General features: G+C 41.7%; 1 protein-coding gene across 1 annotated transcript in view; it reads left to right on the top strand.

Annotated features, from left to right (window-relative positions):
• The window catches only part of usp43a (ubiquitin specific peptidase 43a), a 485,387-nt gene that overhangs the window by 112,407 nt on the left and 358,070 nt on the right, over positions 1 to 14,910 (top strand). Inside the window, exon 3 of the mRNA XM_068058066.1 lies at positions 549 to 649. Within this exon, the coding sequence (XP_067914167.1) occupies positions 549 to 649 (101 nt within the window). The remainder of the gene's footprint in view (positions 1 to 548; positions 650 to 14,910) is intronic.

Raw genomic sequence — 14,910 nt, 5'->3', positions numbered from 1 at the left:
ACAAAGATCTATGAGAATCTTGTATTTATAGAATAATAGAATGCTTACATACAGGAGGCCACTTGGCCTGTTTTGTTAGTGCTGACTCTCTGAAAGAGGAACTCAGCTAGTCCCAGACACCACCACTCCCTGCCGCTCCTCCCGTCCCCGCCCTTTCCCCATAGCCTTGCAAATCTTTTCTCTTCAGATAATTATCTAATTCCTTTTTGAAAGCCACAGTTGAATCTACCTCATCACACTCTCTGGTAGCACATTCCAGATCCTGACCACTCGCATAAAATTTGCTCGAAAATATTGGAAGTGTCTGTTGATCAAGCACAATGACAGACTGACTATTTGATTCTGGGGGAATGTGTTCTGTGGAGCTATGTGTGATCAGAGAGACTCTTCCATCTACTATTTAAATAGAGCCATACCAGAAGGCTCTTTGTCCATGTAAAACGAAGTTCAATGCTCAATATTTTTCTAAGGGTTCAAATCTATGAATGATCTTCAATGTAAATATATTTTTAACTCTTTTCCCTTAACAATGTTTATCCTTTTTCTAGCCTTCCAATGGCGGTGGTGAAAATTCTGCGGGAAGTCACCAAAGCACACAGCAGGCTGGAATTCAGAGTTTTGTTCAAGAACTTTTTCAAGCACAGTACAGGTAAATATGAGGAACAACATTTTAAATGTAGCACTAATTTAATCTTCAACTCCACAGGGAGATGTAAAAAGAATAATTTGAACATTTTTATTTTGTACTTCCATGAAACCTAATAAGTAGCTCGTCAATAGGAATTTGGAAATAGGTGTGGTGTTTTGTCCCTGCTAAGCCACTGTATTGCAGTCTAATAGGAGTCTAATACTCTTGCATTTTGAAATGGCTTCACAATAAATAAATGCTGCAATTTCAAATGAGCCTGAAAACCAGTTTGGAGCTACAGGTCCCTGGGAATCCTTTGATTGTGTGGACAACTCCAGCCAGTTAGGGAAGTTTCCCAAGATCTTGTATCTCAGGAGCAGTGCTTGACTTGATTTGAAGTCACAGCTCTAGCTGTTTCTTATAGAGTTATTCTGCCATGCTGTCTATTCATTATGCGACTGATGTGGCTAATTAGGGGTCTTTCCAGACATGTCTTGTGCGACTGTGAATTACTGTTTAGAATGGGCTGGTGCTTTGACCATTCCTTCCTGTTATAGTGCCATTCCTTCCTGTTATAGTGCCAATTCAGATTATCAGCCACTTGCTGAGGGACAAAACTTATTTAGATTGGGTTCCTTGTTTAGAGAAAAAAAGGTACCAGGAACTGTGCTTGAATGAATATCAGCTAAATTGTTATTGCACATAGCAAAGAAAATCCCTCAGTCAGCAAAATGAAATGAGGAGCTGAACAATATTTTATGTTTATTGAGTACATGAAGAAGACTTCCTCTCTTTGTAATTTATTACAATTGGAAATACACAGGAAATGAGAAAATTTTACCCCTCTCCCGACCACACCCCCCCCAACTCCACCCCCCAACCACCGCCCCAGGAGATCACAATGTGTTGCTCACAATATCCACTTCGAGCTTTTATTACAGGAGACTACAGCTATGTTTTAACATGTATTTGGAAATGTGACTCAGTAACTGCGAGACCATTTCATTCTAATTTACGCAGGCAATGAAATATTTACCCACAGTTATTCCTGTTAATCTTGTAGCCAAATCAGAGACAAAGTGGAAATTTGTAGATCAACATTCCTTTTTGGGAGCAACTTTCAAAAGGAGGAAGAAAAGAGGCAATAATGTTTTTAGATCTGTTGGGTTTATTTTGGTTGACTGACACACACTTCCAGCAAAACAAGAAGGTTTACTGTAATAGGAAATAGTGCATTTGCTTTAGAGAAAATTTTAAGCCTATCTTATGCTTTAACACATTAATTGGAGCAAAATATCTGTTGAAAATGAAGACTTGTGTTATATTGGTAGTCATATCTGATTACACTCCTGTAATGTGCCATGTTTTACTGTGACATAAATAAAAGTTGTTGTTTTATTAATATCTGAGCAATTTTGCATATTTGAGGAGTTTCCTGTGAGCTGTTTTTAAAAGCACTTCATGCAAAATTCTCTGCTCCCCTTCCCTTCCTCTTACATTTGTTTTTGAATGAAGCTGAAACCCTGTAATCATATGAAAGATCTTTAGTTTCAATCTGTGTTTCCTTAGAGTTTTGGTAACATGATTTTGGCAATCAGACTGGATGAGGTTAAACTTCAAGGCATTGCGGTAGTTTCCTCAGCAAATGCTACTTGTCGCCTGATGTAGAAACAGAGCCCATGCGTCATGAGTCAGAGATACTATATGTACCAAAAACAGTCATTGCATTATTTTGTATTCTAAGATAGAGAGGGAGATGTTCCTATCCCCATGCTTGGGGCCATTAGATTACTTGGGTGTAGCAGGATGGGAGGGGCACACCCATAATGAAGACTGCCCCATTTTTGGTCCTTTTGAAATTAATGGATGCAAATTCCACCTGGAATCTGAGATTGTCATGTATTCCTCTCTCACTGATTTTCCTGTCTTCATTGTACCCAGATGATCCAATAGCCCCAGTCACAGCAATAGGAATATCTGTCCCAGACAGTTGGCTTGTAGTGGACAATGAAGTATTTCAACACAGTGACAAAGTCATTAATTGGACGTTTCAGTTCCTGTGAAAATCCAGCTCTTTAATCTGTTTGTCTTGTAAATTCTGAGAGCATAGTTCATTCCAAATTGGACTGAGATTTCTTTAAAATTATATAAAACTGGTTCTTTCAATGTAATTCAACTTAAGTTTTTGGTATGTAATGCACCATTTTACCATTGAGGGCAACGTAACGGCCCAGATTTTCCTGCCAACATAACGTTGAGGCTAATGGCACTCACACTTTCTTAAGCATAAACAGTGCTGCAACTTCAAGCAAGAGGCAGATGTGTGGTTAAACTCTTATGTTGAAAAGTTGCTACCCAAGCTCTGCTGCTCTATGAAAATAGCTCCTCGCTGTCTGGCTCATGGTTGAATGTCATGAAGTTGCAGGATTTGTGCTGCAGATACAAACTAAACTCACCACAGAAAGTTAAGTCTTGTCCATACCAATCTAAGTACTGTTTTAACAAAATGGAAAGTTATTTATTGCCAAACAATCTCTCTGGTACTGAAGATTAACTATTACAAATGTCGAGTCTCATTTCTTAAGGTTTGAACTGTTGGAGATTTTAAAAATGTAAAGTTTAGAATTAAACATACTAACTTTTCCTCATTTTCTCTCTCTCTTTAATCCAATCATTTTTCCTCCTGATTTCTCTTTCCATACCTGATTTGACACTGAATTCACCCACTCTCTAATTTACACTTACTTCTCAGTCCTTCTGCTGTAAATTTCACAATGCTTCAATAATTGGTTTATGAGATACACTCAGTTGCTTGCTCTGTTCACACTGGTCCCAGATGCCCTGTAACCCTTGCTGTAACATTATCAGTTCGCACTTTCAGCAACTTGCCATGCAAAAAATGTAAAATCTAAACATTCAAGGACAAGTGTAACTAATGGTAGATGCTGTTAGATGCCCTGTGACAGCAAAATCTGGCCCAAGCCATTTTTTTCTTCACTCTTTGACTCCTCATCCTCTGCTAACTATGCCCAACAAGATACCTGAAGTAGATTGGCCTAACTACTATGCAGTGGTACTGCAAATGTCAGCTGCAGGAGTACACAAGCAAGATTCAGCCTGACTTTGCGCTTTATAAATTTTATAGTTTTTCTATTTCCATCATCAGGGAAATGTGGCATTTCCATTTCTTGCCTTTCCACCCATGTAAAACCTGCCAAGATTTGGAAATAATGTTGTGGGATCTACAGTTGTGTTAACTGCACTGGAATAGGAAGGATTGGAACTTTGTGAGTACATTCTCAATAAGATGAAGCGTGGAGGAGGATGAACTGGGTGATCAAGTCAAATGCCACAGAGAAGTGGCTTCACTTCTCACTCCTACACGATTACTTACCGAGTCAATAAAGATACCATCAGAGGATTCCAGTGTTTCCTTTGTACACAGTGTCCTATTTGGAGACATTATCCATAGGTCAGTTTCTACATGTGTGTTGACGGCACCTAGCTCTGTCTCTCCTCCACCACATTCTACTCTGCAACCATCTCAAATTGCTTGTCTAATGTCATTGAGGATAATGAGGGATAATATCCTCCGGGTGTAGCTTATTGAAAAATTGAAGAAATAGTCGTTCTGGAAGGAGAGAGACATTGTTAGTGATCTTCTCCTCCAGCATTTCTGAAGGGTGGCGTGGCTCACTAAAGACTCAAATAACAAATTGTTCCCATTCAAGTTAACTTATTAAAAAGAAGTGAATTGAGAAATGAAAACAAACAAAAGTGACACTGGGACACAGCCCCTTAGAAAACAGTACGCATGTTGTCAGTTTAAAAAAACATTCAGATGTTTCAGCCAATTGTTGGCTAAAGTTTAAGCAATTTACTTCTGTATCTCACGGCTGTTGATATAAAAATATGATTCTGAATTGGAAGACCAGTACTAATTATTTTTACATTGCAGATAACTCAATTTTTAACTTTCTGTTTCACTGTGAAATACAATAACCCTCAATCTGTGAAGCAAATCACATTCAGTTTATCAAAGCAAAAACTCTATAAGTAGCGATGTGTCTACCCACCAGATAAGGTTAAACTAAATATAGTTTTGTTAAATCACAATCTCAAATGAGTCGAGCTCTGCTTTACAAAAAACCGCAATCCTCCAAAACTAATATTTCTATCTTTTGAAGATAAAATGCTGGCTGGCAACATACTGTGAAGAAACTTAAATCTGACAAGAATAGGATTTTGTTGAACTGTTGAATGATGATTGCTACTCTTGATTTTCTCCCCTTGATAAATTTGTCAAGTAATTAAAAACTTAAGTTCATCAAGCCAGTCACCTAAGACAACAGTTCTGAGGATTATTTTGAGGAACTGAATCTGAACCATAAGCCAAAGGTTTAGAATAATTACATGAAGGCATTCAACTCCATTCTTAAAAGATCTGATCAAGAAACCTGTTTTTCGGATTAGATGATATATCAGCAATAATCTTCTGTTGTGCAGCAGTTACACAAAAGGACATGAAACATTCTAAGATCTAATATTCTGTTTCCTATATTTGGCATATTGATAACTCCTTTGAAGTGAAGAGAATTCATAACAAAAAAAAAACAAAAGAGCCTGTTTAGCCCCCAGTAGATGCAAACATTCTTATTGAACTACCCGGGCACACAAATGGTGACCGGAATCTTAATTCCAGTCTACAACACTTTGCTTTCAGACCTCCAGAGGGATTAATAAAGTCTGATTATATGTACAAGACTTTTGGATCTGATAAGCTAAATTTCACATTTTCAATTTAATTACTTCGCCCTTCAGTTTCAGTTTACACAGCCTAAAATTCTAGTGTGCCAGTTAATTGTTAAATAAATTGAAGAGGATTAGAAAAAAATGTGGAACAGGAAAAGGTCATTTGTCCCAAAGACACCTATCTCTTCGCAGATCAACCCCACCCAGCTGTCTTCTCACTATAATCCCTTAATCCTTCTCTCCAGAAGCACATCTGTTTCTCTCATTTATAATGTCTGCTTCAGTGGCCCTTCCCAGTAAATTATTTTTCAGTTCTAGCACCCGTAGGATGAAAACATTCCAACTAACTTCCTTCTTACTCCTAGCTCACTAATGTTTAAAAAGCCTTCCTACATATTATAGCAAGCAATGAGTCATTATCGGGTGCAGTAAGTGTTTTTCAAGCTTTTCTTTGTGTCGCACCCTCTGCAAACATTGATACACTCCTAGGGATCTCCTGACCTAACCTCTAAAAGGCTATCAGGAACCCCCAAGGAAAACATTGAAGAAAACATTTATTACTAAAGGACAGATGAAAAAGAACAACTGAGAGATCTGATGATGGATAGACAAAAATCTGATGACCCACGGGAACCCCTGGAATTCTTTATTGGAAGCCGCTTGCAGTAAAGCCTGGCTTGGGTATAAAATTAAAACCCGACCCAGGCCCAACCTGACCATAGCCAACCCGAAACCGGCCTGGTCCCGAGTCCTTCAATTTTGTTCATGCCTGACCCAACCCGAAAATTTCAAACACCGACCTGAAAATATCAAGCATGTTATTAGTACAAAAAAAAATTGCGTCAAAACATAGATTAAAACGAAAACAATACAAAACAAAACTTGACCACAGCCAACCCGAACCCGACCCAAGCCCAAATGCCAGACACCGAATATAGACCCGACCCGACACGTAATTGGGTTTGGTCGGGTTCGGTTCGAGTAGCCAGGCTTTAGCTTGCAGACCCTATTTTTTTCAGAAACAAGTAAACTAGTGGGAGACTGCAGTCAAGATATTAAAACTTAAGCACAGTGTTGCTTACTCACTATTTAGTGATTTTATTGGCCTTGTCTGCTTTTTTTCACCCATTATGGAGTCCTTGGCCCTTTACCTCGGCTTTTGTATCGGGCAGCGGGGGAGAGAAATGCTGACAATCTCTTCCGAAATTGAGTGGTTGCTCTCCACGTATGGAAACCATCTCTTTGAAGCTTGTTTAACCCATGTAATCAGAGTGATAAAAATGAATTGGAAATTGGTACTGGGAGCTAGATAGTGGAGGAGTGTCATATTTCCTTTCTGCAGGTTAAGTGCCAGTAATGCAGCCTTTGTTTGTTTAAGATAACCTTCTTTAGGGCTTGATTCCTTCTATCAGGTTAATTTATCAATATTGAAGGTTACGGCTTTGTTTATGCATTCAGTTTACTGCACTCATGAGGATAACCAACATGCTGTGGCTGACTAATCTGAAAGTCAATCATCTACTCTGAAGCTGCTACGTATTTAGGGGATAGTGGAATGTCTGTGAAAAATAGGTCTTTCCAGTAGTCAGTCTTAGTTTTACTTTGGGGTTAACCCAAGTACCCCATTCAACTGAATGGAGAATGAGTTTAAAACTTAAAAAGAGACATTTAATTATCATCTGACCAAGCTAAAACCACCCCCCACCACAATTTGGAGTCTTGGGATGTCTTGGGACATTTTGTTGCTGTAAAGGCAGTATATATTTTGCAGCCTTGTAGATGTGCATTGTGTTTTTAGATTTATCCATGTTTTGGAGAAGTACATTTTTTTTCCTTTGGCTTTTATCCACTTTCGTTAAATTAAATTTAAATTAAAAGTGTAAAAAAAAATTGCAGCTGTTTTCTATGTGTCCTCCAGAGGTCCCTTTCTCATGTTTGTAATGACTGCTAGATAGGTTGCTCAGCTTGGTGCAAACGCATGGTGTGTATATGGTGCCAGCTGTGTTCATTTGTACCTCAAAATCGCAATATGAGTCTTACTTACACCTTAGGACCCTGATTTGCATATTATAAGCACATGCTCGGGCCACTCATCTCTGGATTCTATCCAAGGTGACAACACTTAGATTGCCAGTGAAAACTAGTTGATAAGTGATGTTATGAAAGTACTTCCGTTTTTTAATATTATGTGACGACTCGTGCTTTAAAATTGTGGAAATGTATTCCTTTGGAGGACTGAAGAGATTATTACATAGATGCTGGACTTTTTTTTTGAAAAACGGACTTTGGTACTTGGTTTAGAAATACACTTACTGGAAGTCACATCTCTTCAGCTAAGTAAAGAGCAAGAGTCTTTGGTGACCAGGGGTAGTTGTTTACAGAGAAGGTACATGTCAAGATTTATAATAAAAACAGAAAGTGCTGGAAATACTCAGCAGGTCAGGCAGCATCTGTGGAGAGAGAAGCAGAGTTAACGTTTCAGGTCTGTGATCTTTCATCAGAACTGGCAAAGGTTAGAAAATAATTAGGTTTTAAGCAAGTGAAAGGGGTGGGGGGGGGGTGGGAGGTGGGGAGGTAGTGGGGAAGGGAACCAAAGGGGAGGAGTGTGATAGGGCAGAGGGCCAGAGAGATTAAATAACAAGGCTGCTCTGGGACAAAGGCAAAAAGTGTATTAATGCTTGTGGTGAAAGACAAAGCATTAATCCAGAGAGAGTGTTAATAGCGGAATAATGAGAAGCTCTGTCTACATGAAAAGCAGGCACATGGTTAAAAAATATATAAAAAAGGCCAGTCATGCTCTGAAGTTATTGAACTCAATGTTCAGTCTGCAAGGCTGTAGAGTGCCTAATCAAAAGATCAGATGCTGCTCCTCGAGCTTGCGTGATGTTCACTGGAACACTGGAGCAAACCAAAGACAGAAATGTTGGCATGAGTGGGGGTGCGGGGGAATGGTGTTGAAATGGAAGCTCGGGGTCATGCTTTCGGATTGAGTGGAGGTGTTCAGCACAGCGGTCAACTAATCTGCGTTTGGTCTCCCCAATTCAAGGAAACGACATTGTGAGCAGCGAATACATTATACTAAATTGCAGGAACTACAAGTAAATTGCCGTTTCACCTGGAAGGAGTTTTTGGGGCCTTGGATGGTGAGGAGAGAGAAGGTAAAAGGGAAGGTATTACACCTCCTGTGATTACATGGGAAGAGGGTAATGTAGGAGTGGAACAGGGTGTTGCGGAGGGAACAGTCATTTCGGAATGCTGACAGAGGAGGGGAAGGGAAGATGTATTTGGTGGTGGCATCACGCTGGAGGGGGCGGAAATGGCGGAGGATGATCCTTTGGATGTGGAGGCTGGTGGGGTGGGAAGTGAGGGCAAGGGGAACTCTGTTGAAGTTCTGGGAGGGAGGGGAAGGGGTGAGGGCAGAAGTGCAGGAAATGGGTTGGACACAGTTGAGGGCCCTGTCAGCCACAATGGGGGGAACTCCTCAGTTGAGGAAAAAGGAAGACATGTCAGAAGTGCTGTTGTGGAAGTTTGTATCATCACAAAAGATGCTTCGGAGACAGAAAAAATGGGAGAATGGGATGGAGTCCTTACAGGAACCAGGGTGTGAGGAAGTGTAGTCAAGTTAGCCGTGTGAGTCGGTGAGCTTATAATGAATATTAATAGACAGCCTGTCTCCAGAGATGAAGACAGAAAAGTTGAGGAAGGGAAGGAAAGTGTCAGAAATAGACCATGTAAAGGTGAGAGAAGGGTGGAAATTGGAAGCAAAGTTGAAGTTTTCCAGTTTGGGGTGAGAACAGGAAGCCGCACAGATACAGTCATCAATGTACTGAAAAAAGAGTTGAGGGAGGGGGCCTGAGTAGGACTGGATCAAGGAATGATTGACATATCCCACAAAAAGACAGGCATAACTAGAACCCCAAAATTGTGATCAAATCTGCTGACAAGGGTGCTGCTGTTGTCTGGTGTACCGACCTCTACCTTGCAGAGGCAGAGTGCCAACTCTCAGACCCTTCTTCCTACCTCTCCCTGGACCGTGACCCCACCACCAAGCAGCAAGCCACTGTCTGCAGGATTGTCACTGCCCTCATCTCCTCCGGATATCTTCCCTCTATAGCTTCCAACCTCATAGACCCACACCCGCAGACAGCCTGCTTCAATCTCCTTCCCAAAATCCACAAACAGGACTGTCCTGGTGGACTCATCGTTTCAGCCTCTTCCTGCCCCACTGAACTTATTTCTTCCTATCTTGACTCTATCTTTTCTCCCCTTGTCCAGTCTCTTACCACCTGCACCCGTGACTCTTCGGACACGCTACGTCATTTTTGACAATTTCCAGTTTCCTGGCCCTAACCACCTCCTCTTCACTATGGATGTCCGATCTCTCTACACCTCCATCCCCCCACCAGGACGGTTTGAGGGCTCTCCGCTTCTTCCTTGAACAGAGGCCCAACCAGTCCTCATCCACCACCGCCTGGCTGAATTTATTCTTACATTGAAACAACTTCTTCAACTCCACTCACTTCCTTCAAATAAAAGGGGTTGCTATGGGTACCCACATGGGTGTTAGTTATGCCTGTCTTTTTGTGGGATATGTCTAACATTCCTTGTTCCAGGCCTACTCGGGCCCCCCCTCCAACTCTCTTTCCGGTACATTGATGACTGCATCAGTGTCGTTTACTGCTCTCGCACCGAACTGGAAAATCTCAACAACTTTGCTTCCAATTTCCTCCTTTCTCTCACATTTACATGGTCTTTTTCCGACACTTCCCTTCCCTTCCTCAACTTCTCTGTCTCCATTTCTGGGTTTAGACTGTTGACTAATATTCATTCTAAGCCCACCGACTCCCATGGCTACCTTGACTACAATTCCTCACACCCTGTTTCCTGTAAGGACTCCATCCCATTCTCCCAGTTTCTCCGTCTCTGACGCATTTGATGATGTAGCCTTTCATGACAGCGCTTCTGGCATGTCTTTTTCCTCAACCGCGGATTCCCCCACACTGTGGTTGACAGGGCCCTCAACCGTGTCCGATCCATTTCCCGCACTTCTACCCTCACCCCTTCCCCTCACTCCCAGAACTGTGACATGGTTCCCCTTGTCCTCACTTTCCACCCCACCAGCCTCCATATCCAAAGGATCATCCTCCGCCATTTCCGCCACCTCCAGCATGATGCCACTACCAAACACAACTTCCCCTCCCCTCCATGGTCAGCATTCCGAAGGGACTGTTCCCTCCGCAACACCCTGGTCCACTCTTCCATCACCCCCAGCACCTCGTCCCTTTCCCACAGCACCTTCCCATGCAATCGCAGGAGGTGTAATACCTTCCCTTTTACCTCCTCTCTCCTCACCATCCAAGGCCCCAAACATTCCTTCCAGGTGAAGCAGCGATTTACTTGTAGTTCCTTCAATTTAGTATATTGTATTTGCTGCTCACTGTATAGTCGCCTCTATATTGGGGAGATGAAACACAGATTGGGTGACCGTTCAGTCCAAAAGCATGACCCACGCTTCCGGTCACTTGCCATTTCAACACCCCCCACCCCTGCTCTCATACCAGCATTTCTGTCTGTGGCCTGCTCCAGCGTTCCAGTGAACATCAACGCAAGAACAAAGAACAAAGAAAATTACAGCACAGGAACAGGCCCTTCGGCCCTCCAAGCCTGCGCCGATCCAGATCCTCTATCTAAACATGTCGCCTATTTTCTAAGGGTCTGCATCTCTTTGCTTCCTGCCCATTCATGTATCTGTCTAGATACATCTTAAAAGACGCTATCGTGCCTGCGTCTACCACCTCCGCTGGCAACGCGTTCCAGGCACCCACCACCCTCTGCGTAAAGAACTTTCCACGCATATCCCCCCTAAACTTTTCCGCTCTCACTTTGAACTCGTGACCCCTAGTAATTGAATCCCCCACTCTGGGAAAAAGCTTCTTGCTATCCACCCTGTCTATACCTCTCATGATTTTGTACACCTCAAGCTCGAGGAGCAGCACCTAATCTTTCGATTAGGCACTCTCCAGCCTTGCGGACCGAACATTGGGTTCAATAACTTTAGAGCATGACTGGCCTTTTTTAATATATTTTTTAAATTTTATTTTATTCTATTTTTTAACCATATGCCTGTTTTTCATGTAGACAGAGCTGTTCATTATTCTGCTATTAAAACTCTCTCTGGACTAAGGCTTTGTCTTTCACCATTAACATGCTCTTTGCCTTTGTCCCAGGACAGTTTTGTTATTTAATCTCTCCTGCCCTCTGCCCTATCAAACACCTCCCCTTTTGTTCTCTTCCCCATTGCCCCACCACCCCCTTCACTTGCTTAAAACCTAATTCTTTTCTAACCTTTGCCAGTTCTGAGGAAAGATCGCAGACCTGAAACGTTAACTCTGCTTCTCTCTCCACAGATGCTGCCTGACCTGCTGAGTATTTCTAGCACTTTCTGTTTTTATTTCAGATTTCCTGCATCTGCACTATTTTGGTTTTTTTAATGTCAAGATTTATGGTGGTCAAGAGTTGGTTTCGTTTTGGATATGGTTTTGAGTTAGTTGGAGGTCAGCCAGCTAAGAGAGAAACAACCATCTCATCCTTTTCCCACCTCTCTGAGAAACCCTGAGAATCCAGTGTGTGATGCTGCATTTCTCCTGGAAAGTCTGCCAGATGAAGCCTCGACATCGCCTGAAGAGAACTGCTCCAAAATGATCCCAGTGACAGCCATCTACGCGTATTTAGATGCCAGAATAAAGGAACAACTTATATCATTCCATATCTTATTCTTTTCCTTCAAGAATTAACAAGTATTTGGCCAGAGTATTTTTTGTCTTTTTTTGTAAAGAGATCTCTGCAGAGAAAACTTTTTTTTTTCCTTTAACGTGTGTGTGTGTGTGTGTGCATGCATGCATATGTGTTGGGCTAATTTAAAAGGGAACTTTCATATTTCTGTGTGTTAATGCTTTGCATCTTTTCTGAACAAGTTTGTTTTATAATAAATTAATAATTTTGTTGGTTATTAAAGAAACCTGGTTGGTGGATTTTATTCTGAAATAAAAATAGAGTATATAATTGGCTATTTCGGTAACTGGGTAAACCTTTAAATATATGTTGTGACCATGGAGAAGTGAAACTAGAGAAAGACCCTGCACTCCTGCAGCCTCAGTCGTAACAGTGACCCAACACAATTTTCAGGCCACTACCTCCTCGTTTATGCCAAGCAGAGTCCTTTAAAATTGAACCCTCTCTAACGTAAGGTGCTTTTACATTTGGCGCTTCATTAATTTGGATTGTGAAAGTGCAATTTCGTCCTCCTGCTCCCTGTTACCTTGCTAAAACCATCAGCCTTATCCTGATGGCAGACTCATAGTTTCCCACAGCTTGAACAATAGAAATGTCAAATGGAAATGTGTCTTTCGGTGCGAGTTGCAGTGTCCATAGTTGTTAGATTTTTGAAGGCAGTCAAATAACTGAATTAGAAGTCATCTTTTTCAAGTACTTTCATCAATGAAGTATCATGGACCATGCCTAAGTGCTCTCGCATAGATCACACTACAGCACCCATGTTACAAAACCATACTAATGCTTCTGCATTACATTGTGGATTGCTTTTGGGTCCTTTTTATCCCATTTCACACTGACAGATGTCAGATGCAGCCTCTAATTAACCTTGTGAATTCCTAAAGGTATCCAGGATAAAGGGCCTAGGCAACTAAAGGCACAGCCACCAATGGCGGAGCGATTAAAATCAGGATGCACAAGAGGCCAGAATTAGAGGTGCGCAGATATCTTGGAGGGTTGTGGGGCTGGAGGAGATTATAGAGATAGGGAGGGGTGAGGCCATGAAGGGACTTGAAAACAAGAATGAGAATTTTAAAATCAAGACATTGTCTGACTGGGAGCCTGTGTAGGTCAGTGGGATGATAGGTGAATGGGACGTGGTGTGAGTTAAGACTCACAACAGAGTTTTGGATGACCTCAAGTTTACAAAGGGTAGAAAGTGGGAGACCAGCCACGAGTGCATTGGAGTAGTCAAGGTCTAGAAGTAACAGAGGCATGAATGAGGGTTTCAGAAGCAGATGAGCTGAAACAGGGGTGAAGTCAGGCAATGTTGCAGAGGTGGAAACAGTTGCTCTTAGTGATGACACAAATATGAGGTCAGAAGCTCATCTCGGGGTCAAATGTGACACCAAGTTTGCAAACAGACTGATTTAGTGTCAGACCGTTGCCAGGGAGTGGGATGGAGTCAGTAGCTAGGGAACGGGGTTTGGAGCGGGGACTGAAAACAATGGCTTCGGTCTTCCCAAGATATAATTGGAGGAAATTTCTGTTTATCCAGTACTGGATGTCGGATAAGCTGTCTGATAATTTAGCAACAGCGGAGGAGTCGAGAGAGATAATGGTGAGGTAGAGCTGGGTGTCATCAGCATACATGTGAAAACTAACACTGTGCTTTAACATGATGTTGCCAAGGGGACAATAATAAGAAACTGACAAATGTGAGATGAGAAATAGGGGGCCAAGGACAGATCCTCGAGGGGCACCAGAAGTAACAGTGGGGGCATAGGAAGAGAAGCCATTGCAAGTATTTCTCCGGCTACATTTAGAGAGATAAGGATGGAACCAGGTGAGGGCAGTCCCACCCAGCTGGACAGCGGAGATGTATTGGAGTAGAATGGTGTGGTCAACTGTGTCAAAGGCTGCAGACAGGTCAAGAGGAAGATTAAACTAAGCTATGAACCCATCCCAAGTAATCAACTATCTTTTTGGCACCCATTGTCTAGTTTGAAGCGTGAGCAATTACCATGTGGGCCAGGAACAGTGGGGTACAGTTGCCTGAGCAACCATATCTCAACATGAATCTTTAGGGAAGTTGGAAAAAAATAACTGTGGACAATTACATTCCCCTCTTAAGATGTTTGCTTAAACAGGGAGTCTTGTCACCTGTAGGATTGGAAATTGAAACTGTGTCTTAGATTTCTGATCGCACTTTGTTTTTGTCCACTTGTATCTTTTAAAATAATGTTCTGATGGCTTAATTGAAGGGTCATGAGAAAGCAATACTAAACTTGATGTTGTGAAACTGAATTAACATCAGAGATATAGTTATTGACCTGAATGCTTCAGTGCTCTTGTCATTTCAAGTTTGTATGCTAATTCAGATTACTTGCAATCAATTGTTGCCCTGGAATTCCTCAAGGAAGCTAGTTTCCCTTGGTAATGGCATTAGTGCTTATAGAAATTGAAGTGTACAAAAGAAGACAAAACAATTTTGATGCCAATAACATTACTTGCATTTGTTCTTTTCAATCTTGGATTCTGATAACTACCTGTTAAGAATCCCTGCCTCCATTTTCATGGGGACAGGTTAGTTAGGAACATGGAAACATAAGAACATAGGAGCAAGAGTAGGCCATTCAGCCCATTGAGCGTGCTCCGCCATTTATGGCTGATCATCTACCTCAATGTCACTTTCCCACATTATCCCCATATCTCTTGATGTCATTAATATCTAGATATCTATCGATTTCTGTCTTGAA

The sequence above is a fragment of the Heterodontus francisci genome, chromosome 26, assembly GCF_036365525.1.
Source record: "Heterodontus francisci isolate sHetFra1 chromosome 26, sHetFra1.hap1, whole genome shotgun sequence".
NCBI classification, from domain to species: Eukaryota; Metazoa; Chordata; class Chondrichthyes; order Heterodontiformes; family Heterodontidae; genus Heterodontus; species Heterodontus francisci.
Note: the sequence above shows the minus strand (reverse complement) of the source record. Positions and strands in the feature narration are given on the sequence as shown.